This window comes from Podarcis tiliguerta, assembly GCF_965153285.1.
Source record: "Podarcis tiliguerta genome assembly, chromosome: 9".
In the NCBI taxonomy this organism is placed as follows: Eukaryota; Metazoa; Chordata; class Lepidosauria; order Squamata; family Lacertidae; genus Podarcis; species Podarcis tiliguerta.
In genome coordinates this window covers 50,227,090-50,255,001 of record NC_139542.1, presented here as the reverse complement: position 1 = coordinate 50,255,001, position 27,912 = coordinate 50,227,090, and the positions used below count along the sequence as shown (strand labels likewise).

The window sequence follows — 27,912 nt, the reverse complement described above, 5'->3', positions numbered from 1 at the left end:
TCAAAATGCAGACAGTCTGGCAGCACCCTGATGATTTAGATCCATTCCAAATTTCTCTCCATCAGGACAGAGGGGTTCCCAAATTAATTTTTTAAAAACCTCTCTAAAGGCAGACTTCCACTACATGCTAAGAACAGAATTTCCAGAAACACAAAGCAGCCCTCTCACTCCTCAAGTCTTGAAGTCTCCCTCTTGGGAAGGGAAAGGCAAACCTGGATTGCAGCTGTTTGCTTTTAAAAAGAAACAACACCACCTTGGTTAGTAATAATAATAATTTTATTATTTGTACCATGCACATCTGACTGGGTTGCCCCAGCCACCCTGGGCAGTTTAAAAAATAAGTCATAGTTGCATCAGGCACTCTGAAAAGTCCTGCTATGGAAATTGATAGTTTTTACTGAAGTAGTCCCAATGCGGTGTGGTAAGGAATTTCCCTGAGGTTTCTTATTTTAAGAGCAGGAAGTCGATCTCCTTCTCAACTGAATCCAGATGCCCTTATTTGGACGAAGAATCAGTTCTCCTACAGGGCAGAGTTGATCACGTCGCTGTGTACTTTCAATAAAGAAGTGCCTCAGGATGGTAGCTAGAATCGCCATTTCTTCCATCTTTGCAAAGCGCTGACCTGCAGAGGAGTTAAAGAGCAATTACAAGATGCAATTAACCATAGCAGTAGTGCGTATTTATTGTTATCCAACACATCACACTGTGGTCAGGTCCCCAAAACTCAATTTTAAATTCTTAAACACTTAAGCATTTTTCTATACAGATGTATAATCAAACCCACCCAAACAAACAGTGTGGGGGGAGGGGCAAGCCAATGGAAGGAAGGAAAAAGTGGGGGAAATGGAAGGCAGGGGGTCATAGTACTGGTGCAGAAATGACCTTTAGACTTAGGTGTGTTTGCACTGTCCATTATAAAACTAACAGCCATGGGTTTCCTAAATAATTCTGGGGACTATGATTTGTTAAGGATGCTGAGAATTGTTTTGAAAGGTCAGTGATAGAAGCATACTGTGCTCTGGAGTTCTGAAGAGATACAGACTTTTGACTCTCACACATACCGATACAGTTCCTTGGCCCAGCAGAGAAAGGCACATATGCATACGGGTGCCGCCCAGCTGCATTCTCAGGGGAAAATCGCTCAGGTCTGAATTCCTCAGGCTCCGGGAAGACAACATAGTCTCTGTGCAGCATGAATGACCCAATTATGACATCCGTTCCTTTGGGTATCCTGAATCCTCCTGCCAAAGAACAATGGATAGTCATGAAAACTTCTTGTAAAACCAGCCATGCTAGCACTAAGCTTATAGCCACAGAACATCAAGGCATCAAGCTGCGATGGTTCCGTATTTGTGGAATGCTCTCCCCAAGGACATTCAGCTGGCACCAAGCGAAAATGTTCCCCTTTGGCTGATTGACATCAGATGCCCCTTTAAAATGTGTTGTGGAAGGAGGGGCGGATTGTTGGCTTGTTTTCGTTTTTATTACGTATTTTTTATTTTGTAGTTTTATGCTGTGAATCTTCCCTGAGATCTACGGGGTATAGGGCGGTATACAAATTTAATAAAGTAAATAAATAACTAAACCCGCTTGAAATACTTACTAATATAACATTCCTCACTCAGTGTACGGCCAAAAAATGGAACAGAAGGGAAAAGGCGAAGAGCTTCTTTAATAGCACAATCCAGATACCGTAGTTGCTTCAAATCGTCCATTGTGATGTTACGATCCGAGTCCCCTGATAAGATAACAAGAGGCAGTTAGAGAAACATGTGTTATTGATTACCAGCAAAACATGCATCCTAACTTTGAAGTTCAGGCACCTATTTTTAAAGGATGGTGGAACAGGGGACATTTGAGGGACTAGTTCAGTCACTGCCATAATTCAGTTCTATGCTTAGGCTTAGGATGCAAGTCAGCATGTCTTCCTAAGCCAGAGGTTGAGATAAAGCATAAAAAGCATTAGGCCAGCTTCCTGACTCCCGAACGGTGTTTTGTCAACAGAAGGAGTTGCCAGCTGCTGAGGCTACTAAAGGACAGAGCTTCCAAGCACTCATAGCCCCACTCTGCCACCAAAATAACTAACTAAATAACTAACTTCCGTCTCTTTTGTTTTAGGTATGAGACTAGCCGCAATCCTCTTATAGGTGGTCCCTCTTAAGGGAGCTAAACCAGCGGAGCATCATTGTCTGGCGAAGGGAAAGGATGCTAAGCATCATTGATTGTATCTGCAGAAAGTTATTAGGGAGCCTTTGAGAAATATGCCAAGCCAGAGTACACCCCACCTACAGAGTTTATTATTTAAATGTTTCCTGTTAGACATGGAGGGGCAAGTGGGTATGATTTGGTGAAAGCAGCTTCATGGGCCAAACTGGGACTCATGCTGGGCCAAAGGTACTGGACTTATATGAGCAGAATTCTCTGATCTGGCCTCGTACAGAGTATGAATAAATGAGCTTTCCACACCAATAAAGTGTTTCCAAGTTTTACTGCAAGCTGTCTTTAAACCTGTTACAAATACATTGTAAATACAAATCAACACATTGCTCTTAAGCAACAGGCGATTTGCTACAATTCTCTGCAAATGGAAATCTCCACAAAATATTTTATGCCGTTAAGCCTCAATATTTTACAAGAGCTTCTCCGTTTCTGCATTAGAAGAATCAACAAATATTCATGAGTACCCAGAAGTATTCCTGCATACCATACTGTTAAGTTTCCAAGGGGTTGCTCGTGCACAAGCAGGCAAATCTCTCCCTGGCTGGCTGCTAATGTAAACTTTATCTGTCCAGAGAGCCACTCACCTGTGGCTGACTCAATCACTGGCAGAATCCGTGAGTGGAGCTGCATTTATTCTCTTCCCCAGAAGAGGAGCTGCTTCTCCCGATCCCTGGAGGCTCTCTATAATCCCTCTGGCTTTTGCTCTCTCCCTCCGGCACTGATGGCAGTTCCCTGACACAGACTTACCCAGTTTATACCCACAGAAAAGAAAAAGAAACTTACCAAAAACCTCATCAAGTTCATGGTGAACTTTTCTTTGGGCTTCTGGATGACTTGCAAGCAAGTAAATACACCACTTCAAGGCAGAAGCAGAAGTATCATGACCCTTGAAGAAAAAAATGAAAGAGGCCTAATGTTTATCAGAAAAATGGGATCCTCAGCCATTACAATGATGTCCCAATCCAAGGCCTAAACAAAGTATTTCACACCCTCTGAAACTCACAGCAGTTTTTCTTAGCACAAATCCAAAATTTGAAGGCACCAGCCACATACACAAGAGTAAGTCTTGTAAGTGTTTGGGGGGAAATTAAGGAAAACCATGTCCTAGGGTTTCTTCCAGGCCTGGTCACTTTCCATGTGCTAAAGACAAAGTGTCGTTCCTGAATCACTCTCATCTCTGAAAAGATCTTGGGAGGATGGTTAACACACCTATCTAAATATGAAACAAACATATACACTGAAGCTTGGCTTTTAGGTACCTTCATTTTATTTTATTTTATATGATATGTGACATGTGATATTATTTTATTTTTATCCCATCTTTCCTGCTTTCACATAATCCCAAATGTGTCATGTATAAAACAATTGCATATTTCATAGAAAAACAATCTCTTGTATAAAAACATGCTTTCCTTTGTTTTTGCCCATTGCATTGTAACTGATCCCCACTACCCATGTCTCAGTCAATTGAAAACAAGAGTTCCTTTGGAACTGCCTCCACTAGACAGCAGGCAGATAGATCCCTCTTGCCTCTTTGGTGCCCACCGAAGACCTTCCTTTCTCAACAAGCATTTTAAGTGGGGATTTTTTTTATCCCCATCTATACCTGAATTTGGAACTGTTTTATACATTGTATTCTTAAATTCTTTGTATTGTTAAAGCACTTCTGAGATATTTAAAAAGGAAGGAATTCATGAATGGAATTAAATGATTAATAAATAAACAACCATATACCGCTATAACCACCAGAGGGCAAACACACACAACAAAGTTATCGGTGAATCAAGTCAGGTTTTAATTATACTCACTGAACTACCATTAAGCAATCTGTCTGGCAGCTGTTTGTGTGCAAGTAGTTCTTTGTTTTCTTTATTAAAGCAAATTAATATCAGGCAATGATTTATTCCATGCCCATGTATTGTTAATGAAATAAGATGCATCACTGAGAATTTATTTAGGCTCCACTGGAAGAGAATACCAGACTAATCGGGTATGGCAAATGCAAGCTTACCATCTAGCTAAGGGCAGATACATATTTTCTACAGCAAAGTTTTACATGTGTTAAATTAGCCAACACGTATCTGAAACAATTATTTTCAATTTTTTTCTCTTAACAAGCTCAAACCAAGCCTAGGTACTTGGTATGCTATGGTAGGTCCCATGTGTAGACATTTGCCTATAGCCGGAGATTTCTTGACTTGTAGAACAGCCTCTTAACACTTACACCTCTCTATTTGGAAGTAAACACCATTGAGTTCAATGGGGTTTACTCCCAGATATATGGGTACAGGATAGCATCCTTAACCACCATGCTATGCCAGCACCCTTGTACTTGAGTAGGGACAACTCCCACTATTCAAACTTATATTGGCCAGAGTTCTTGGTGCGCTTTTTTCTTAGCACTCTTGTACTGGGCATTCTATACCTCAAACATGAAAGTATCCACTTCCTCTCGGATGTCCAGGTAGCTCAACTTCTTCCCATCATCATCTGTGGCATTCAGAAGCATATCAAGAAAAGCTCTCCTGACTTTGTGCCTACTTTGTTCACCATTGCTGACAGCATTGCTTCTATGCTGCTCCTGGTTTTTTAGTTCTTGAGCTTTTTCTTCAATGACCTTAGATAATAAAAACAAAAAAGCCATTCATTTCTCAGATTGCAGGATCCAGTGTGTGCACTCACTGCAGTACAAAATAACATGACTAGCTATCTCTGTTGTCCCCTGAACCTGTGCTAGGTCTGTATACCCAGTTATGAAGATGCATTTGATGTCTTGGCAATAACAAACTGTTGCTGGTGAGGCACAGTGGATAGTGTTGAACTGAAGCTTGAGTTTGAATCTCAACTCAGCCATGAACCTCAATAGGTAGCCTGAAGGTTGAGTCATTCTCTCGTAGCACAGCCTGCCTTGCAGGCATGTGGTGAAGATAAAATGGGAATTGCCACATGCACACTGTTACGACAGGGAAAAATATAACTGGGATGGATGGATGGATGGATGGATGGATGGATGGATGGATGGAATCACATAAACTCCAGAAAATAGTGCTCTTCATGGCATGTTATCCTGGACATTCAGGAGCCAAGGGGTGTAGAAGAAAATGGGTGTCACTTTGGTCCTGCCCCCCAATGTCTCTAAGCTAACCTTCGTTCGTTGAATGCAACCGTATAAAGGGAGCTTGGGAGCACAATTGCCTGAATACACAACACTCTTTGCAATCTGGAACACTGATAGATAGATAGTTTATTACGGCCATAGGCCCATATTCAATACATCATACAGCAGCACATGTATAACAAGTTAAAATTAATAAATTAAATTACGTTAAAATCAAGTACATCTCAGACCATAAATTTCTAAATTCCATTAAAATAAGAACAATATAGCACTTAAGATATCAAATTATCAGTATAAATCAATATTTTTAGGCAATAATCAATAATCAATCAAATCAATAATCATGGAGTAATCCATTTTTCCTTTTATAGGCTAATACTGTTATCAGAAATCTGGCAACAGAAAGGGACCTACTCGGATCAGAATCTTGCAATAAATGCATTAGCTGTGTTTCCAAGGAATCACCTGAGATTTCCGATAAATCTGGAACACTGATAATGTGGGGATCCAGATTTCAGAAGCCTTGTAAGCAAGTTCAGGGAAAAACACCCTCAAGCCGTCATTAGATGTTTTCCCTAAAGACAGAAAGGCTGGGAGTGGAGAGAGCAAACTTTTGCCCAGCCTGACATGCTCTGAGCAGGGCTCCAAAGTCTGGGAGGGTCACAATTGTGAATACCTTTTGGTATCTGTGCCTATGGAATAGAAAATGCAGCAGCTTACATTATCAGTAAAGCTGTGAAGTATCTTCAGACTCCTGTAATGTTCTCTTCCTTCTTGGAACATGAGGTACAGAAGGTCAGGCCAGAGCCAGGGATACTTCTGTCTTTGTTGAATCAGAACACTCATCCTAGGGAAACAAGCAACAAAGCTGGGTACATCCCTAAGAAAATGACGAGAAGTACGGGAAATAGCCCAGGTGTATTGCTACTAATCTGAGCAAATTAGCGTCATGAGAAATATGGTATACATGTGAAACAGATACACAGAGCCCCAGTTCAGGACATACAGCTTGAGCTGTTTTCAGCCCCTCCACTGCGCAGGTCACCTCCAGTGTGAACGGGGCTTCTACATAATCATTCAACCCGGTTCGCACAATCCACCTCCAAAAGGAAGGGTAGGGAGGAAGATTGTACAAAGCAGGCCTTTGCAAGTTTTTCATGCAGACAGTCAAGTTCAGGTTAAATCCTGAAGGAGCATCTCCACCCCCATCATTGAGCCCGGACACTGAGGTCCAGCTCCCAGGGCTTTCTGGTGGTTCCCTCACTGCGAGAAGTGAGGTAACAGGGAACCAGACAGAGGGCCTTCTCAGTAGTGGAAACCATCCTGCGGAACGCTCTCCCAGCAGACGTCAAGGAAATAAACAACTATCTGACTTTCAGAAGACATCTGAAGGCAGCCCTGTTTAGGGAAGTTTTTAATGTTTGATCTTTTATCACTATTATTAATAATAATAATATTCATATTCTGTTGGGAGCCACCCAGAGTGGCTGGGGAAACCCAGCCAGATGGGCAGGGTATAAAAACAAAATTGTTGTTGTTATTATTAGTAGAAGTGGTGGTGGTGGTAGTAGTATTAATATTATTATTATATCTGCATGGTGGAAGGGAAAGGGCCTTTTTTCCATGTAACCCCCCCCCCCCCCCAGTAAGACACTGCGGATCAAGGCTCTGCTTCAGAGATGGAAACCTGTGGCCATCCAGATGCTGTTAAGACTCCAACTATCAGCATCTCTAACCATTGAGAGGCCACAGGTTCCAAATCCTTGCTGCTGGAATGCGTCATCCCACTAACAACTACCTGTAGACAGCTTGGACATATTCGGAATCCTTATTGTGTTGTGCTCCTATGTTCTTGCCCATAGCTGTTTCTAGGAACAGAAGAGAGAGAGAAATCAAATGAAGAATCATTCTCCTAGATACCAAGAATGGGACATAATCGGAGCAGAGGGCCCATCAAGCTCAGTGTTGACAGAATTTAAATGAGCAACAAGCTATTCACATTATTTTTAAAATGGCATGTGTATAATTTAGATAAATTGTTACAAGAAGAACAACTCTTCTGGTCAGATCTCACAAAAATGTCCATTCGTCCAACAAATGAGCAGGGACTTTTAAACCTTATTCACTGCAACACTTTGGCAGCAGCAACTGCACTTACCAGAAATTACATCAAGGGCACACAGAGTAATGTATAGAGTGCAATCGAACGGCTCCTTGTCCACATGTTTTTCAAGTTTCTGAACAAGGACATTGGCTTGTTCATTCATCACTTCGAGGAAATCTTCTAAGATGGTAAAATGGAAGGTGGGTGTTAACATTTTCCTTCGGGACCGCCATTTGCCTCCAGTGCTGCAAAACAAAGACTGAAACATGAATGCCTTCAAGCAGGACCTGGAACAAAACATTGCAGTGTGCAGTGCTCCTGTTCAGATTTCCAGACACTCCATTCTTCCTCACCCCAAACTGACCATTTTTCTCTCTAACAGTCAACAGCCCATAGTCACAGATCATGTTCAGTCTCCAATGTGTTTTTTACTGGTTTCTTTCCACATTGTCTCCCCATCCCTGCAATAAAGATTTGGCACCAGAAACCTTGGGGTTTCCCTGAACCTGCTGGTGCTCCCTTGCCTAGGCTACATAAAAGGATGATTGACCACATAAAGACCAGCACCTAGCAGACTGAGGTCATTAGTATGGTGATGTTCAAGCAATAAACCACTTTTCAAATCTCATGGATCTCAATGCCAATTCTGGATTGGCAATGAGTGGTCACCTCCTAAGGCTCTTTCTTCATAAACTATTATCTCTTTCCTGCTCCAGCTACCAGCTGAAAACTTCCAGCTCACTGCAGATTCCCCCAAGTAGTTTTATGTTAATACAGGGATGAGGTTTCAATTTTGGTCATTAGGCCATTTCATTTTTGCCCTCACATTGAATCATAGAATTGTAGGGCTGGAAGGGACCCTGAGGATCATCTAGTCCAGCTCCCTGCAATGCAGGAATATGCAGCTGCCCCATATAGGGATCAAACATGAGACCTTTGTGTTATCAGCACTGTGCTCTATCCAACTGAGCTATGCAAAGATACATGATGCCATCTGTGTGATGTGGCTGCAAAGAGCCTTAAAGTCAGTATCAATCAAGAGCCTTAAAGTCAGTATCAACCAGCTGCTTGGTGCTGCCTTCAAAGCCCACTACAACCAACCAGTGGAGAACTCCATAGAGAGCAGCTGACCTCTGCTAAAAGCAGGTCCTGAAGTCAGCACCAAACAGCTCTTCAGTACTTTTCTTGAGAATTGAGCAAGACTACACCCACCAGCCCACCTCCAAAGTCCACACACTCAATAGGACATGTGCAGGTGTGGTCAGTGGGCTTACATGGGTGTGGCCTGTAACCCCAGTCCCACTTCCTCCTTCACACATTCATTATACGTGTGTGGCAGGACTGATAACCCAACCGGCTCTGAACATAGCAGCTACATTGTATTCCAGAGGGTAGGACAAAAGGGTACAATTCCCACTTATGTTCTGGGTCCGTTTACCTCGTTAGGAGTCCTGTGCCCAGCCAAGGATGCAAAAACGTGTAGATAAAGGGTTTTGCAAGATGCTTAGAGCTCCTCAACACTACCTGACAACAGAAGCAAGCAAAAATGTAACTTCTTGACTTTGCCTTTCTATGAATCTAACTTGAATCCCACACTCTTTCTCCTGATTGGCTGATGGACTCACTAGCTCCCACTGGTTGCTGGGTCACCAAGAGGCAGACCCAGAGCCTGTCCACCATAGGCCTCCCTTCTACAACTTGCATTTTCATTTTTTTTCTTTTTAGAGTACATAGTAAGGATGTGAGGACCTGTGAGTGCACAGCTCATGCACACATCTGTTCTGAAAGCTCAATCAATGTGTGGAGGTCAAAAGGACATCCCAGGTCACCTGAACTTGGCTCAGCTCATTTGCCATCTAGTGTATACCGGGAATTACTCATGTACTTTCAAATGTTCTTTGATAATTGCAAAAGCAGTTGAGATTCTCAGAAAGGTGCATGTTGCACTGAAAACCACATTTGGCATCTGTTCTTGGCTCCTGCTGCGTGACAGGCAGCTAGGGGCATCGTGTCATTTTCCAAGTGGAAGGCCTGTCTCCATAGGGAGCTGCAGACAGCAACACAATCTGTCTCCAACATGATTGTCAGATGCTTCTTTTCCTGTGTAAACTATGTTTCCCTATCACCATGTCCACCTTTATTTGTAAGACCAGTTTTAGCAGGTTTTTATTGTTGTTGTTTAGTCGTTTAGTCGTGTCCGACTCTTCGTGACCCCATGGACCAGAGCACGCCAGGCACCCCTGTCTTCCACTGCCTCCCGCAGTTTGGTCAGACTGATGTTTGTAGCTTCGAGAACACTGTCCAACCATCTCGTCCTCTGTCGTCCCCTTCTCCTTGTGCCCTCCATCTTTCCCAACATCGGGGTCTTTTCCAGGGAGTCTTCTGTTCTCATGAGGTGGCCAAAGTATTGGAGCCTCAGTTTCAGGATCTGTCCTTCCAGTGAGCACTCAGGGCTGATTTCCTTAAGAATGGATACGTTTGATTTTCTTGCAGTCCATGGGACTCTCAAGAGTCTCCTCCAGCACCATAATTCAAAAGCATCAATTATTCGGCGATCAGCCTTCTTTATGACTCTGCTATTAAGATCCTAGCAAAAGGGGCCTGATTCCAGCCTGCCTGAGGGCCCTTCCTTCTGCCAGGAGAACCTAGTCTGTAAGTAGGTTGGCTAAATGCAAAATATGGCAGAACTCCAGCACTTTAAATAGCTGTGTTGAAGAAGGAACTTCAACAGGTGTCCTGCTGGAATTTTCTCTTCTGTCTCACTCTTGCAAGTGCTGGAGATCTGCCCACCCACCCATGAGGGCTGCTGTGAACCCATCTTCAAGGAACGGCACTCAACACACGTACCCCCTCTTTATTATTTCTTCATGTATTCCAGAATGTGGATTATAGGGCTGAAGCCTATAATCCAAGCCCAAGGAACAAAGCAGCCATATTTCTTGCTCCCACCCGTTCAGCCCATCTGCTTCAATCTACCTCCTTTGCTTGCTGTGGCAAGGAGGGTGTCAGCTGTGCTTCAGAGAAAATGAGATGGGGGGACAGATGATGGGACTGGGAGAGCAAATGTGGCTGCTCTTCCTTTTGCTGCACTGTATCATTTAAATCGGGAGTGGAGAGAACCTGTAGCCTTCCAGACGATGTTGACCCCAACTCCCATCAGCCCCATTCAACATGGCCTATAGTCAGGAATGGAGGGAGGAGGATCCAAAAACATCTGGAGGACCATCTGCTTTAAAGCTCTTTGTCCAGCAGCAACCTTAGACCTATTCCATGCAGCTAGCAGTTGCAAGTGATTTCAGCCCCTTTTAACAGGATCCAGTAATCTGCATTAAAACAGCTGCACTTGTCAAAATCCTGCCAAAGGAAGGGGGGGAGACTTCGCCCGGTTTTAAAATAAATAAATAAATAAATAAATCAGAGCAGATATTATGGCATTTGCTTTTTGCAAAACACCACCTCCACACTGATGAATACTGATGAATGATGTTGATGAATAGCACTCAGCTAAGATCTTCAGACAGAATATCTGCATTAAACATAATCCTTATGCTCATCCTACAAAATAAAGTGCAAGGTTTTCTTGAGTGCACACATTAGAAAAACTATTTCTCTCTCTCTCGTGTTCTTGGATTACAGTAGTATTTTTCAGAAGGATCCCAAATCTGATCTGGCACCTTTCTTTATATTTCTTAGAAATTAAGCCCTAGCGGCTTCCACAGGACTTATTCCCAGGAGTCTTTAGACTGCAATCCCATCTGAGTCTATACAGAAATAAGTTCCAATGAATCTAATGGAGCTTGCTCCCAAGAAAGTGAGCAAGCCCCATTAGACACAATGAGACCTATTTTTGAGTAAATATTCATAAGAGTGCACCAGTGTATGAAAGAGAATGGGCAACTCTACTCTCCCACCCCCATTTTTGGCTGACACTTTAGTCCTATTCACCATCCTCTCCAGGCATGCACTGTTTGGCAGATTATACTCAGGGGAAGGTGGGTTTTGGTAGTGCTGCAGGGGAGCTCCCCAGCCATGCAGTAAAGTCTAAGAATGACAACCTCACCTCTACCGTTTCTGGACGATATAAGAGCACAACGGGATGTGGTCCTATCCAAAGTTGCATCAGTGGGACGTTCCGGAAGGGTTCCATGAAATTTATCATTTGCTGAAAGAAAGCTGGGGAAACATGCATCCAGTTTGAAATTGAGGAATTCAATGACACCACCTCTACGCTACTTGTTCTCATTTCACGTACTCTAAGCTAAGATCAACAGCCACACAGTAAGAGAACCTTCTTCCCAAATTCAGATTGCGAGAGACAAGGAGCTGATTCCAACCTCCCACTTTCACATAAAGTTCTAATTTATATAGCATGCTCAGCCATTCTCATCTAAGGGCATATTCAGATTTGCTTAGAAATCAATTTGACCATATAAAATGAGGCTCTTTTATGGGTGATTCCATACAAAGGGGCACTGCGTGATTGATAGGTAGTGTGCCCCACTCTGACATTGCATACAAAATAATCCATATTTGATTATTGTGACCATATAATTGGAGAAAGGGAGCCAGAAGTAACTGTAAAGCAGATGAATCAAGAAGCAATAGATATGTCCTGAACAGACAGCCTCGGTCCTAAGTGATTTAAGTACAGTAGGTGAGGCACAAAGAAGTCCTGCTATATATACTTCTAATGAAAGTCTATCTAACTGGTCAGTCAATGTAGCCATGATAGAAGAAAGATCTGCACCTAAGCAAATACATTCCTATCATGAAAGTTTGTGTTTCACGAATTCCGGAATAAATCCTGATCTGGCTTAGCTAGGTAAGATTCTAGAAAGGAATTGCAGCTAATTAAGAACTCTAAATTTTCTCTTTTCTAAAACAAGCATTTTAGAGCCAGTTATTTAACTAAACTCAAGCCTGTTTCCCTAATAAAAGCTTTTATTCAAGTGATGCCTACTGCAATCCTGGACAGGTGCTATAACAGGGGTAGGCATCCTAAGGCCCATGGGCCACAAGCGGCCCACAGGGGTCGTTTAACCGGCCCACGAGCTGCCCCTGAACTGAGCTGCCCACTCGGCAAGTCCCCACGTGCTGCACTAAACCGGTGTAGCATGGTGTGGAGACTCGCTTCTGTGGCGCTGGAAATCACCTCGGCGCATGCGCAGATGCCAGAAATCATATCTGCACAGATGCAGACACCGGAAATAACAGGCGCGTGCGTGCGCTCACACACACACACACATGATCCAGCCCACGGAGGGGTCTCCACTGGAGTGAACCGGCCCAGGCGAGGTAAACCTTGCCGACCCCTGTGCTATAACAAGGTCTATTACAAAGGCAAATTCTGTATCTGTGGCCACTATCAGGTGTAATTGTTAACCTGCCCTTTATATACTGATACAAGAGAGATTTCTGAATATAACATATGGAAGTAGGAACACTGAGGTTTGGAGGGGAAAACGCCATTTCTTTGGAGTGATAGCAACAGCTTTGCGACTCTTCTTGCACTAGCAGCAAAGATTAGAAATACCTTTGCTGTAATTGTTTTGGTGACTGTGAGGTTGTGTGGACTGATGGTACTGCTGATTTGTGATATTATTTCTGTGTATGGTATTATTACTACGTTGGTATTAAGGCACATTTTAATGAACGAACTCTGGACACTGCACCTGTCTGCTTGGCCCTTCAGCCTGAAGGGCTCTCCTCACCAAGGAGAGCCTTCCAGCAGGGGCAGACCTGGGTACTATGGCGCCCTGAGCAAGGACAACATTTGACGCCCCCACCTAAGTTGCGTACCCATATAAATATACTATTATTATTATTATTATTATTATTATTATTATTATTATTATTTGCGCCCCCTCGGCTCAGCGCCCTCAATCCAGCGCTGCTTCCTTTCCATTGCAGGCCAGCCTTGCCCTGGCTGAGCAAGGTGAGGCGATGATTCCCCATTGGAGGCAGGTGGAGCAGATCCCACCTGCTGCCCTTGGCCAGACTCTCCATGAGGCAAGCAGCTTGGGGGTGGCGCCTTGGTTTTGAAAATGGCGCTGTTACAACTTCGCCCTGCTTCCAAGGCACAAGAGGGCGGAGCTGCAAGGGGAACGGTTTCCATAATGGAGCACCTGCAGCGCAGAGCTGAAACTCGGCATTCGCCGCCTCAGAGTCGCTACTGCGCCCCAGAAAGGAAAAGGCTGCAAGCTCGCAGCTGTGAGCCAAGAAAAGCCCTTCATAGAAAGGGGAGCGGGCTTGGTTGGTGTTATGTACTGAGTTGAATAGGATCCAAAAGGCAGCAGTCTGATTGGTCCTAGAACAATAGGATTCAGAATGAAGCAGTCTGATTGGTCCTAGAATAGGGTCCAGAATGCAGCAGTCTGATTGGTCCACAGGAGCCACCCAATCCAGCTCCAGGTGGAAGTGAATCCGCAACCAGATTGGCCTACAGGTGAATCCCGGAATTAGCCAATCACGTGGGGCCCATAGTGTAAACAACGTATATAAACGTATATAAAGCAGACATTCTGGGGGAACTTCCATTCCTCCTCACCACTATGAGCTGAATAAAGAGCATGAAATCTACTCTCCACTCCGAGTATATTTCAGTTGGCGTCTTCCTTTCTCGAGGACAAAGCGGAGCAGCGAAACAGAGGTGGCAAACGCGGTGGGGGGGGGGACCCCGAGAGGTTCCCGGGGAGACGCTTTCTGACGAGCAGCTCAACCCAGGCAGAGCCTAACGTGGAGGCGTCATTTTCTGAGCCGGGCGAGGGATGGTGAAGGCGCGGTGCTGGAGGAAAGCTGACGTGTTGGCTCGAGGGAGGAGGAGAGCAAGAAACCCGGGCAGGGAGGGCGTCTAAGGCGGAGTTTGAGAGAGTGCCTGCGCCTGAATGGGCTCACAATGGAAACCTAAATGGCTCTACTCCGAAGTAAGCCCCACCGATTTTCCGTGTTGAAGGCGTTTGTTTTATTATTCATTAAATTCCTACGGCAGAAGAGCTTGTGCAAGCTCACGGTTGCAAGCCTAGCTATGTCTACTTTGGAGCAAATCCCCAGGCAATTTGGCACCTGAAACAAATCCCATAAATAAATTGATTCTCTTCCTTTAATGTTTTGAAATCTTATCTACAAATATTACAGTATACCTTTTTAAAAAACTGCGAAGTCTTTAATCATGTATCACGGGACTTTTTTCATTTTTGTTTTCTGCTATAGCATAACACTACTACCCTATGGGATAATAAACTGATAATAGTAATGATGATAATTATAAGGATGGGTGCGCTGGATTTTAGCAATACAGTGGTACCTCAGGTTACATACGCTTCAGGTTACAGAATTCGCTAACCCAGAAATAGTGCTTCAGGTTAAGAACTTTGCTTCAGGATGAGAACAGAAATCGTGCTCCAGCAGCGCGGCAGCAGCAGGAGGCCCCATTAGCTAAAGTGGTGCTTCAGGTTAAGAACAGTTTCAGGTTAAGTACGGACCTCCGGAACGAATTAAGTACTTAATCTGAGGTGCCACTGTAAATTGCACGCTACAGTAAATCTATAAATCATACCTGTGATTCTTACATTACAGGGGTGTTGGACTAGGTGGCCCTTGGGTCGCTTCCAAATCTACAATTCTGTGAAGAGGAGGAAATAAAATGTGCATTTCCCAGTAGGGAAAACTTGCTACTTTCTGTTATGCAACTCTGGACATCTAGCATCTGGGTGATGATGATGATGATGCTTCTAGATAAGCAGGGTATATACAGAAATTACCTACCACCCTATTTATGAATTCCAATTCTTCCCAAATTATGCTGCACACACAAGGTCACACCCTTGATCTGATCTGGAGTCCGGACTTTCTTGCACCGGCGGGATGAGGAAAAAGCTCTTTCAAAAGTGCAATGTGGAATATAAGAAAAATTACTCACACATCTGCAGTTTAAAGGGGGGGCGGGGATCGCTACATCAAAATCATCCCGATATTGCATACATGGAAATGGTTAAGGTGCGTTTCCGAGCGGAGACGGGGCATCTCACCTTACTGAAATTAAGAGATACATGGAAAGGCAGAATTTCAGCCACCTCCAGGGAGAAGACGCGTTTGGAAGAGGCGCAGGGAGGCTATTTCGCAATGCCTCCTATTTGTACCTTTCCAGAATGTGTCAGTGGGCAGGTGAAGATTGCCAAAACCTAGTAGCCTATTCGATTTCTCTCGCCCCACCTGCCTGGGAAAACTCCGTGCGCGCTTTCTCTGCCTGCCTGCCTTTTACCTTCCCCATCGCGTTCAAAGAGCAGCGCGTTGCCCAGCAGCGGGTACCAGGGACTGAATCCCGGGATGGGCTTCAGCTGCACGTATTTCCAACACTGGTCCAGCAGGAAGCGGACGACCCAGACTGCCAGGAGCAAGGCGAGCGACGCAGCCGCCCAGGAAAAGAGTCGATCGCCCTCCGGAGCCATCCTTGGCGAGAGCAGCCGAGCAGGGATGACCTCCCTCGGCTCCAGGGAAGCGAGTTGCTTGGAGAAGAGGCTCCAAAGTAAGGCAAGGCGGAGTCCGGGGAGGGGAAGGACTGGGAGAGCGAAGGCATCGCCTCCATCTCTCTTAAACAGTGAAGACTTGGGAGAGGGGTGGAGCCAAATTGTCAAGGGGATGGAGTAACCCCTCTGTGGGAAAAAGGGTGTCCGCCCTGGGGGCTTGTTAGCTTAAGAGAAAAGGCGAGCAACAGGAGAATAGGTTATGAAATCAGGCCAGGGCCAGACCTGGCGGAAAGTGGATCTAGAGAAAACATTTTTCTTCTTCTTATGCAGCACTAGAGCACATCAAGGGAAGCTGAATGATGCAGGATTTTGGAGAAGCAAACGAAAGTACTTCATACAGTTTATAAACTATGGTCGTTGCTCCACCAGGAGCCAAGGCTGACCACCAACCTAGGCAGCTCTGCTCAGCAGATGATCAGGTTGTGAACCACCCTGAGATGTATGAATGTATGGCGGTATACAAATTTTTACAGCAACAATGACAACCACCAGAGACAGTGCCAGATTTACATACGGGCTGAGCTGCATAATCACGGGGGGGGAGGGGCCTCTTGCCAACTTTTTTGAAAAGAAAAATTATTCGAGATTATAAATTTATAAACAATTTTTGTATCAATGCTAAAATTTCAGCAATGTTCTAGTAGAACATTGCTGAAATGTTCTAGTAGCTCTAGTAGAAAAAGGAAAGAGTGATGCTTTGCTTCTCATGATCAGATGCTATTAAGTTTGGGCCTCCCCAGGTCCCCTATTCCAGGGACTCCAGCTGCTTTAATCCAGGGTGCTGGGCTCCTGTTTGCCTGCCTTCTCCCCCCCCCCCCCCCCGCACCATGTATTCTTTAAATGTACTGTGCAGTCATACCTCAGGTTACAGATGCTTCAGGTTGCGTTTTTTCAGCTTACGGACCTCCGAAACCCGGAAGTACCAGAATGGGTTACTCCCGGGTTTCGGCAGTCTCGCATGCACAGAAGGGCTAAATCGCACTTTGCACATGCGCAGAAGCTCCAAATCACAACCCACCCGTGCGCAGACACACAGACGCGGGTTGTGAATGCTGCGGGTTGCGAATGTTCATCCCGCATGGATTGCCAGCCGACCGTCCACTGTATTGTCCTTTACTGCTGCCACCAAAAGCAGAAAAAGTGGGAGTGGGGGCTGTATCAGGTCCCTGAACTAGGGAGGCAGACACTCTAATATAAGATAATAAAGCCGGAAAGGATTTTGGAGGAATCGGTGGGTGGATTAAATAAATTGGCATTTCTTTATTCTGGGAATTACCCGGTATTGTGGCCGCTTGTGAATGAAGAATATAAGATACAATAAGGTAATGCCTTGGCATATGAGTGCCATCTGTTGGTCTTTAGCTTACTACTATACTACATTTCGCAGTGCCTCGACATTTAACAAAATACAGTGGTACCTCGGGTTACATATGCTTCAGGTTACATACGCTTCAGGTTACAGACTCCGCTAACCCAGAAATAGTGCTTCAGGTTAAGAACTTTGCTTCAGGATGAGAACGGAAATCGTGCTCTGGCGGCATGCCAGCAGCAGGAGGCCCCATTAGCTAAAGTGGTGCTTCAGGTTAAGAACAGTTTCAGGTTGAGTATGGACCTCCAGAACGAATTAAGTACTTAACCTGAGGTACCACTGTATAGAACTGGACAAGTCTTGACCTGCATGGTTTCCATAGTAGCTTTTAACTCTGCACTGTGGCCTGGGACAGCCAAGGAGCAAAGAAATCCACAGGCAGCCTCACTTTAATGTGCACCATGTCCAAAGGTTCTGAAATGTATGAATAAAACAGTGAAATGTACCGGTATACATCTGCTCATCCACTTCCCTACAGATTTCTCTTGATGAATGCTTTAGCTGAGATTCCTCCATTGCAGGGAGTTGCGCTTGATGACCCTTGGAGTCCCTTTCAACTCTACAATTCTATGAATGGACTTGAGTTTCAGAAAGAATTCTTGCTTTACCTTCATGTTTTCATCACAAACATGTCTAAAAAACTACCTTGCACCAAGTCAGGATACTGTTCCATCTAGGTCAATATTGTCTACACTGACTGGCAACAACTCACCAGAGTTTCAGGCAGGAATATTTCCCAGGCATGTCTGGGGATGATGGACATTGAACCTGAGATGTCATGCATGCAACACAGATGCTCTCCCACTAAGGTACAGCTCTTCCTCATTATTCACATGGCTGATAGCCAGGTGACCTCTTCATCTTGCAGAAGCCCTTGAATCCCTTCATTACCCTACACTGGTGCTCAGGCAGAAGATTTGCGATACAGCGCAACCACATCCACTTCTATTGCTTCTCCTTGCACGCCCACGCGCACATGCACACAGATATTTTAGTCCACTGCGACAAGAGCTCCTTAATTCACAAACCTGAATTTCTGGTACACACTTGAATCCTTTCCATAAAATAGCAACAGTCTGGAGGTGGCCTTTATCTTCATGCCAGAAAAAGAAATCACTGAAGGTGACGCTTTTGCTCACATCAAGAGATAGGGAAAGCGTCATCTATTAAATTTCCATGTTCCGGGCTACTGCTACGCACAGAATCAGGCCCAGTGAAAGAAAACACAGCCATGCTATTGTGATCTTAGTTAGGAAAACTCATCTGTCCAAAGGTTTCATAGGAATGCATAATTTAGGAATGTCTACTTGCATGAACAGTTGGGACAAGTTGTAATATTCACCCTAGCTCCAAGAAGCAAGCAGAGTGTGCTCAGTGCCGGGAACTCTTGGATACACACCATGTTTTAGAATCCATTTAATGGATGATTTGCAATCTCTACCTCACTTTCTCAACATTTAAAATTAAACCAAAAATATTGACTTACCTCCGTTCAAGCGAGAGGATTAAAAAAATATAATCTGCAGAACTTTCTCTTGATTGCATACTGCCACTCCTTTATCCAAAGCAAACAAGCACAGAGCAGACAAAAGGTGGCTTCTCAAATCCCCGTTGGATGACAGAGGACCTCTTTAGTGAGCATTCATCCTGATTTGTTTGCAGAGAGATTAGATGAGATAGTGAGAATTCATCTTGAATTTGTCCACAAAGAGATTCAGAGACAAAATGAGAATGCATCCTGATTTGTTGTGGGGAGATACAACAATTGTATCAAGCAAGTGGCAGTGGAAGACAGGAGTGCCTGGCGTGCTCTTGTCCATGGGGTCACGAAGAGTCGGACACGACTAAACGACTAAACAACAACAAGCAAGCAAGTGTTAACCCAGACTTCCTAGTGCATTTTCCTGTCATTTTCTTATTGCAAAAAGGCTGACCTTTGGGGGTTTTCTTTTGCAATAGCTCCAAAACAGCAATAATTGTACCACCTGAATTTGCTGGGATTGTATTCTGCCCCAAAATAGAAAGCACTCTATTTAGATCCATTCCAAATTTCTCCCCCAAATTGCAATGTGGTATTATTCACGATTATTTCTTTGGTTTGCCAAACCAGATCAAGCAAACACAGTGATCAAGTCCATCAAATCATTATCAGCGGCCTGTGATGACACATAGGAATTTGCATATGATGCCTATAAAAGTCAGAAGTAAAATGGCAAATGCAGCCCTTCGCACAGAAAAGCGCAATGAGAGCTCTGTGATGCGGGTGACTTGTTAAATGTTCCTGTGAAGCAACTATAGTTCCTGTCTTCATGCACTAGGTGGTGCTAAGTCGCCCTGGGTCCAGGACAGGCGGCCCTGAGATTGCTGTGATGCTCATGTCTAATCTCTACTTCCAAGGTCTTTTATTATATTCATACATCATTAAAATATATTATATATATTATCAATATTTCTTATGTGCATACATTTCAAAATACAGGAGTTTTAAAAATTAAAACACACTGCTTTTTCTTTTTTTAGGATTAATAAAAGTCATATAGTGGCAACCTGGATTGAAGCCTACAAATCCCATACCCATTTGCAATATCCCATCAATTGAACAAGCATCAGATTTTGGGTTGCAGCTGCTGGCTTTTAAAAAGCAAAAACACAGGTTTGGTTAAGAAAGAAGTCCTAGTAGCATTGGGCAGTCTGAAATGTCCTGCACTGAAAACCAACAGTTTTTACACAATAAAAAAAAGTCCTAATGTGGTGTGGTAAAGAATTTCCCTGAAGTTTCGTGTTTTAAGAGCCAGAAGACGATCTCCTTTTCAACTGAATCCAGATGCCTTTATTTGGACGAAGAATCAGTTCTCCTACAGTGCCGAGTTGATCGCGTTGCTGCGTACTTTCAACACGAAAGCGCCGTAGAATGGTGGCTAAAATGGCCTTTTCTTCCATCTGTGCAAAGCGCTGACCTGCAGAGAGGTTGGAAAGCAATGACACGATACAATTAACCAGAGCGATAATACATATTTATTATTATTCAGTATGAGCCATGTGACACAGAGGTCAGGTTCCCAGGTTCATTTTTAAATTCTTAAACACTTTTATAGTTATACAGATGGTGGTGGACTTACAGCCACTGGTAGGATTGAGTGAAAAACTGGAGGGATGGATAAATGGTGTACCAATAACCTTTAGACCTAGGTACATCTGCACTATACATTTAAAACACTATAATATTGCTAACAGTCATGGGTTCCCCAAAGAATCCTGCGAACTGTGGTTCGTTAAGAGTGCCGAGAGTTGATTTTTTTACTCTTTTTTATCCTTTTTTTGCTCTCTGTTTTATTCTTTATTTATTCTTGTACGTACCAATACAGTTCCTAGGCCCAGCAGAGAAAGGCACGTATGTATATGGGTGCCTCCCAGCTGCGTTCTCAGGGAAAAATCGCTCAGGTCTGAATTCCTCAGGCTCTGGGAAGACATCAGGGTCTCTATGCAGTACATAGGCCACAATGATGGCCTCAACCCCTTTTGGTATCCGAAATCCTCCTGCCAAAGAACAGATAGTCATGAAAGTTTCTTCTTGTAGAGCCACCCAACACTGAGCTTACAGCCACAGTGCATCAAGCCATCAAGCCACTTGGACTACTTACTAATATAACATTCCTCAAGCAGTGTACGAGCAAAAAATGGAACAGAAGGGAAAATGCGAAGAGCTTCTTTAATAGCACAATCCAGATACCGTAGTTGCTTCAAATCGTCCATTGTGATGTTACGATCCGAGTCCCCTGATAAGATAACAAGAGGCGGTTAGAGAAACACAACTTATTTATAACTAGCAAAATATGCATCCTTAACTTGATGGTCTAGCAACTATTTTATATGTTGATGGAGCTGGGAACAGTTTGGGTCCACTAATTCATTTCTGTGCTTTAGGCTTAGGGTGTAAGTCAGCATGTCTTCCTTTCTGCTAGCACACGGTCTGACCACATTGGAGCTGCAAACATCCAAACTGGGATCCGTATTTGTGGGCCTGAGGTTCCCCAACTCGGTGTTAGAAAAGCTATGTGATATTTATGAGCACTTACCTAGAAATAAACCTGCATCCCACACTTGTCCAAGTTTATACCCACGGGAAAGGGAAACTCACCAAAAACATCATCCAGTTCACGGTGAACTTTTCTTTGGGCTTCTGGATAACGAGCAAGCAAGTAAATACACCAGTTCATTGCTGCAGCAGTGGTATCATGACCCTTGGAAGAAAGAATTAAAGAGACATAATGTTTTCTATGTGGGACAGGAAGCTACAGTTAGAAGTGGATATGGAACAACTGATTGGTTCAAAATTGGGAAAGGAGTATGACAAGGCTGGATATTGTCTCCCTGCTTATTTAACTTATATGCAGAATTCATCATGCAAAAGGCTGGGCTGGATGAATCCCAAGCCGGAATTAAAATTGCTGGAAGAAATATCAACAACCTCAGATATGCAGATGACACAACCTTGATGGCAGAAAGTGAGGAGGAATTAAAGAACCTTTTATTGAGGGTGAAAGAGGAAAGCGCAAAATATGGTCTGAAGCTCAACATCAAAAAACGAAGATCATGGCCACTGGTCCCATCACCTCCTGGCAAATAGAAGGGGAAGAAATGGAGGCAGTGAGAGATTTTACTTTCTATGCTCCATGATCACTGCAGATGGTGACAGCAGTCACGAAATTAAAAGACACCTGCTTCTTGGGAGAAAAGCAATGACAAACCTAGACAGCTTCCTAAAAGCAGAGACATCACCTTGCCAACAAAGGTCCGTATAGTTAAAGCTATGGTTTTCCCAGTAGTGATGTATGGAAGTGAGAGCTGGACCATAAAGAAGGCTGATTGCCGAAGAATTGATGCTTTTGAATTATGGTGCTGGAGGAGACTCTTCAGAGTCCCATGGACTGCAAGAAGATCAAAAGCATCCATTCTTAAGGAAATCAGCCCTGAGTGCTCACTGGAAGGACAGATCCTGAAACTGAGGCTCTAATACTTTGGCCACCTTATGAGAAGAGAAGACTCCCTGGAAAAGACCCTGATGTTGGGAAAGATGGAGGGCACAAGGAGAAGGGGACGACAGAGGACGAGATGGTTGGACAGTGTTCTCGAAGCTACCAGCATGAGTTTGACCAAACTGCAGGAGGTAGTGGAAGACAGGAGTGCCTGGCGTGCTCTGGTCCATGGGGTCACGAAGAGTCGGACACGACTAAACAACTAAACAACATCAACAACAATGTTTTCTCAACAACAACAAATTCTGGGCCATTATATTGATGACCCATTCAAGGGCCTGAAAAAAAGTAGTTCCAATCCTCTGGCACCTGCAACTGTTTCTCATAGCAGAATTCCAAAAGTCAAAGGCACCAGCCTCATACACAAGAATGAATACTTCAAATTTTAAAGTGCATTGCCAAGACTAGGTGCCCAGGTCACTTCCCCTGTGCCAAATGCAAACTGACACTCCTGAGTCACTCCCATATCTGAAAAGGTCTTAGTAGAATGGTTAGTACACCTATCTAGTTATGAGACACATTTTCCCTAGCTTTGCTTCCAGGATACGACTTTAATTTATTTTGTAATCTACCACTGCTTCCCATTAATTAGCTGATGAAAAGCAAGAGTCTTTTTGGAAGTGCTTCGCTCTAAGCAGCAGGCAGGTTGTCTTGCCTTTGGGGCACCCATTGTAGGCCTTCCTTTCTCTTACAATGCAATCCTTCTAACACGTCTACTTGGAAATAAGGCTCATTCAGTTCAATGGGATTGCATCCTTAACCACCACTCTACTCCAGCACTCTTGTCTACCTCAAACATGAATGTATCCACTTCCTCTCGAATGTCCAGGTAGCTCAACTTCTTCCCATCGTCATCCGTGGCATTCAGAAGCATATCGAGAAAAGCCCTCCTGACTTTGCGCTTGCTTTGGTCACCATTGCTGACAGCATCGCTTCTATGCTTCTCCTGGTTTTTTAGTTCTTGAGCTTTTTCTGCAATGACCTTAGATAACAAAATCAAAAACAGCCATTCATTTCTCAGGTTGCATAATCCAATGTGTGCAGTCCCTGCAGTGCCAAATAAAACAATCAGCTATCTCTGTTGGACTTAGCTATGTCCCTGGCTATGAAGACACACTTGATGTACCGACAATAACAAAATGGTGACAGTGAGGCATTGTAGTTAGTGTTGGACTCAGGCTTGAGTTTGAATCCTGATTCAGCCATGAGATCCATTAGGTAGCCTGAATGTGGGATTCCAAATTCCAGGAGTCTTGAAAGTGAGCTTAGGAAAATACACCTGCAAGCCTTCATTAGATCTTTGCTCTAAATGCACGAAGATTGGGAATGGAGGGGGTACTGTCAGCAATGTTGGGGGCTGGCCCAACGTGTCCCTTTGCAAACTTTTGCCCACACATGCCAAGGCTAACAAGCCTTGAACAGGGCTCTGGAGTCCGGGGCAGGGGGCACCATTGTGAAGCTTAGCAGAACACACTTTAGTATCTGTGTCTATGAAATATAATGCAAAAAGAGAAAACTCAGCAGCTTACATTATCAGTAAAGCTGTGGAGTATCTTCAGGTTCCTGTAATGTTCTCTTCCATCTTTGGACATATGATACAGAAAGTCAGGCCAGAGCCAAGGAGACTTCTGTCTTTCTTGAATCAGAACACTCATCCTAGGGTAACAAGCAACAAGGCTGGGTATATCTCCAGGAAAGTGATGAGAAGTACAGCAAAGAGCCCAGAATTCTTGCTACTAGGCTGAGCAAAGTTGAGCGTCGTGTAGAAAGGCAGAGAAATATGGACGACACGTGAAACAGATAATCAGAGTTCCAGTTCATGACATAGAACTGGGGCAGTGCTCAGCTCCTCCACTGAGCAGGGCATCTACATAATCCCATATAGAGGTCCGATTGTGCAATCTGTTCCAAAAAGGTGGGTGGGGATGAAGATCATGCAAAGCAAACCTTTGCTAATTTATCATGCAGACAGTCAAGTTCAAGCTAAAGGCTATCTGCATTGTGGAAGGGAAAGAGTCTTTTTCTCCATCTAGCCCCCTGTAAAAGTATTTGCGGATCAAGGCTGTGCTGCAGAGATGGGGAACCTGCGGCTCTCCTGATGCTGTTTGACTCCGGCCACCAGCATCTCTGACCTTTGGCAGACTACAGGTTCCCCGTCCCTGCTGCTAGAATAATCACATTGCCACCTACCTGTAGACAGCTCTGACATACTCCGAATCCTTATTGTGTTGTGCTCCTATGCTCTTGCCCATAGCCGTTTCTAGGAACAAAGGAAATAAAAATCAGTTAAAGAATCCTGCTCCTGCAATCCATGAAAGGTTGTGGACTCTTCTTCACTGGAGGCTGGGTGGCCATCTGTCAATGATTCTTTAGCTGTGATTCCTTCATTGCAGGGGATTGGACTAGATAACAGTTGGGATATCTGCCAACTCTATGAATTTATGATTTTTAAAAAAATAAAAAATGGAATGTGCTCAATATAGATGACAAACAACTCTTCTGTTCAGGCCTCACAAAAAAGTAATTGAGAGGGATGTTTAAACCTCATTTATTGCAACACTTTGACAGCAACCACAGCACTTACCACAGATTACATCAAGGGCACACAATGTGATGTAGAAAAAGCAATTAAATGGCTCCTTGTCCACATGCTTTTCCAGTTTCTGAACAAGGATATTGGCTTGTTCATTCATCACCTCGAGGAAATCTTCTAAAATGGTGAAATGGAAGGTGGGCGTTAACATTTTCCTTCGAGACCGCCATTTGCCCCCAGTGCTGCGGAAGAAAAACTTAAACATTATCTTTCTCTACACAAACAAATCTCAAAGCAAAAAATGCAATGCCTTCAAGCAGGACCTGGAACAAAACATTGCAGTGTGCAGTGTTCCTGTTCAGCTTTCCAGACACTCCATCCTACCCCCACCCCCGCTTGCCCCCAGGTGGCCATTTTATGAGGTTGAAGAGGTACTGAACAGGAGAGAAATAGAGCAGGACTGCACCCAAAGTCCACACACAAGGCTGAGTATCTGAAAGGGGCCGCCCATCTACAATAGACACCTCTGTACACAAGGAATGGTTCTTTTCAGTAGCACACATGCAGGTAGAGAGTGGGCAGTGGGATGGATTTCAGGAGTGCCTGACTTGGGACGCGGGTGGCGCTGTGGGTTAAACCACAGAGCCTAGGATTTGCCAATCAGAAGGTCGGTGGTTCAAATCTCCATGACGGGGTGAGCTGCCATTGCTTGGTCCCTGCTCCAACCTAGCAGTTCGAAAGCACGTCAAAGTGCAAGTAGATAAATACTTCCCAGCGGGAAGGTAAACAGTGTTTCTGTGCGCTGCTCTGGTTCGCCAGAAGCGGCTTAGTCATGCTGGCCACATGACTCAGTCATGCTGGCCACATGACCTGGAAGCTGTACGCCAGCTCCCTTGGCCAATAAAGCGAGATGAGCGCCGCAACCCCAGAGTCAGCCACGACTGGACCTAATGGTCAGGGGTACCTTTACCTTTACCTATGACTTCATCTCCACTTCCTCCTTCACTCATTCATTATACATGTATGGTGAGACTTGTGAACAAGATTCATTGTTTATCCAGTACTGGACATGCCACCTATGCTGTGTTCCAAAAGGGTACACTGCCCAACCACATTCCAGGGGTGCTTTTTCCTTTACCTCGTTAGAAGTCCTTTGCCTAGCCAAGGATGCAGAAACTGGTAAGGACGGGATTTAGTAATATGCTTAGAGCTACTCAAAACAACCTGCCAAAGAGAGAGAAAATTTAAAATATATTTGAGTTCAAAGTGATGGCTAGTGTTTTAGCAGACTTGACCACAAATCCCCCTAAGCTGTTTGCAATGTAGGTAGCAGCTCATTTGCTTTCTGTTTAGTTTCCCCGAGTTTGATTATGCCCCAAGGTATGCCAGATCCTGACATCAAAATGGTAAGGACCTCTACAGGGCCCTGAAGCCCTGCACTCTGATCATGGGAAATCGTATTGACCAAAGCACTGTGCACCACACACACAAAATAGCAGGAAGGGGAATGACTCCCACTGTGACCCCACCTCTTGAGTGCCACACATTGATTCAAAACTACGACCCATATTTTTGGTTGGCTCTGCTCCTCCTACATTTTTGACTTACACTTTACCCCTGTCCACCACCTGCTACAGCACCACCCACTAGGCATTCTAAACCCAAGAGAACGGGGCCTTTGGTGGTGGTGAGTTCTCCAGCCCTGCAGAGAAAACTAAGCATGAGAGACTCACCTCTATAGTGTCTGGATGATATAAGATGACATAGGGCAGTGGCCCTACCCAAAGCTGTAGCAGTGGGACATTCCGGAAGTCTTCAAAGTAATTCATCATCTGCCGAAAGAAGACTGAGAAGACATGCATCTGGTTTGAACAGGATAAATCCAGTGATCCCACCTCTAGGCTACTTGTTCCAATAAATTTATCGCATAGTCTAAACTAAGATCAAAAGCCACACCACAATAGACCCCTCTTCCAAAATTCAGGCAAGGAGCTGGTTTCAGCCTCCCACTTTCAAGTAAAGTTTTAATTTATGTAGCATGCTCAATCATTCCCATCTAAAAGTATATTTAGATTTGCTTATAACTCAGTCTGACCATATAAATGAGCCCCTTTAATGGGTGATTCCATACAAAGGGGCTCCACATGACTGATGGGTAGTGAGAGATTGATTATTAGATTAACCTTTTATTGGGGGCACAGGTCCCGCTACACCTCTGAAAAAGTGGCCAGTTTTGTCTTTAGAGAGGTAGTTTTAGTTTGTTGGGGTGATAAGTTAAATTATTCAGGGGAGCAAACTCTTATCTGACAAAATGTCTGTTTCTGATCGTCATTTTAACTGTGAATATATATATATATATATATATATATATATATATATATATATATATATAAAGTGTTGTACTCATCTTATCTTCTGTAACGCCTCTCGCTAAACAAATAAATAATGTTTGTATTGTACAATGTATTGAAATGAGGCGATAAAACGAAAAGCAAGGTCTCAAAACAACCACCGCAAGCGAGGAGATCCATTTGAGAGGCGGAGGGCGGCTGCTTCACAACGCCTCCTATTTGTGCCTGTCCCAGAAGCGTCGCGTTGGGCAGGTATTGTCTGCCAAATCTCAAGAGAAGGGAACTAGTTGCCCTCTCTCTCTCTCTCTCTCTCTCTCTCTCTCTGTCGCCACCCGCCTGGGAAAACTGCGCGCGCGCTCTGTGCGCTTGCCTTTGGCAGCAGGAGGGAGAGCGCGCCTCGCCACCTGGCACCAGTCTTTTACCTTCCCCATCGCGTTCAAAGAGAAGCGCGTTGCCCAGCAGCGGGTACCAGGGACTGAATCCCGGGATGGACTTCAGCTCCATGTATTTCCAGTACTGGTCGAGCAGCAAGCGGGCGAGCAAGACGGCCAGCAGCGTGGCGAGCAGGGCGAACAGGGCGAGCGCCCACGAGAAGAGCCGCGCGCCCTCCGGAGCCATTGCCCAAAGGACCATCGTCGCCGAGCGCGGACGGCGTC

At 44.3% G+C, this 27,912-nt stretch overlaps 2 protein-coding genes and 1 long non-coding RNA gene across 3 annotated transcripts; 1 reads left to right on the top strand and 2 right to left on the bottom strand.

The window, feature by feature from the left end:
• Positions 1 to 258: 258 nt before the first annotated feature.
• LOC310685612 (cytochrome P450 4V2-like) lies at positions 259 to 16,455 on the bottom strand. The gene is made up of 11 exons (XM_083458340.1): positions 15,703 to 16,455; positions 11,503 to 11,615; positions 8,881 to 8,966; positions 7,497 to 7,687; positions 7,137 to 7,206; positions 6,059 to 6,185; positions 4,646 to 4,837; positions 3,004 to 3,106; positions 1,604 to 1,738; positions 1,062 to 1,241; positions 259 to 622 (listed from the first exon to the last, which is right to left on the bottom strand). The coding sequence occupies exons 1-11, from the start codon at positions 15,887 to 15,889 to the stop codon at positions 450 to 452; spliced, it is 1,557 nt and encodes a 518-aa protein (XP_083314466.1). The 5' UTR covers positions 15,890 to 16,455; the 3' UTR covers positions 259 to 449.
• Positions 14,139 to 19,833, top strand: LOC310657395. The gene is made up of 2 exons (XR_014501739.1): positions 14,139 to 14,939; positions 17,610 to 19,833. It is a non-coding gene; the product is annotated as an uncharacterized lncRNA (long non-coding RNA).
• On the bottom strand, positions 19,722 to 27,912 carry LOC310685607 (cytochrome P450 4V2-like). Its single transcript, XM_083458333.1, has 11 exons — positions 27,679 to 27,912; positions 26,639 to 26,751; positions 26,044 to 26,129; positions 24,957 to 25,147; positions 24,563 to 24,632; positions 23,902 to 24,028; positions 23,163 to 23,354; positions 21,475 to 21,577; positions 20,978 to 21,112; positions 20,694 to 20,873; positions 19,722 to 20,293 (listed from the first exon to the last, which is right to left on the bottom strand). Exons 1-11 carry the CDS (start codon positions 27,887 to 27,889, stop codon positions 20,121 to 20,123), a joined length of 1,581 nt encoding a protein of 526 aa, XP_083314459.1. The 5' UTR covers positions 27,890 to 27,912; the 3' UTR covers positions 19,722 to 20,120.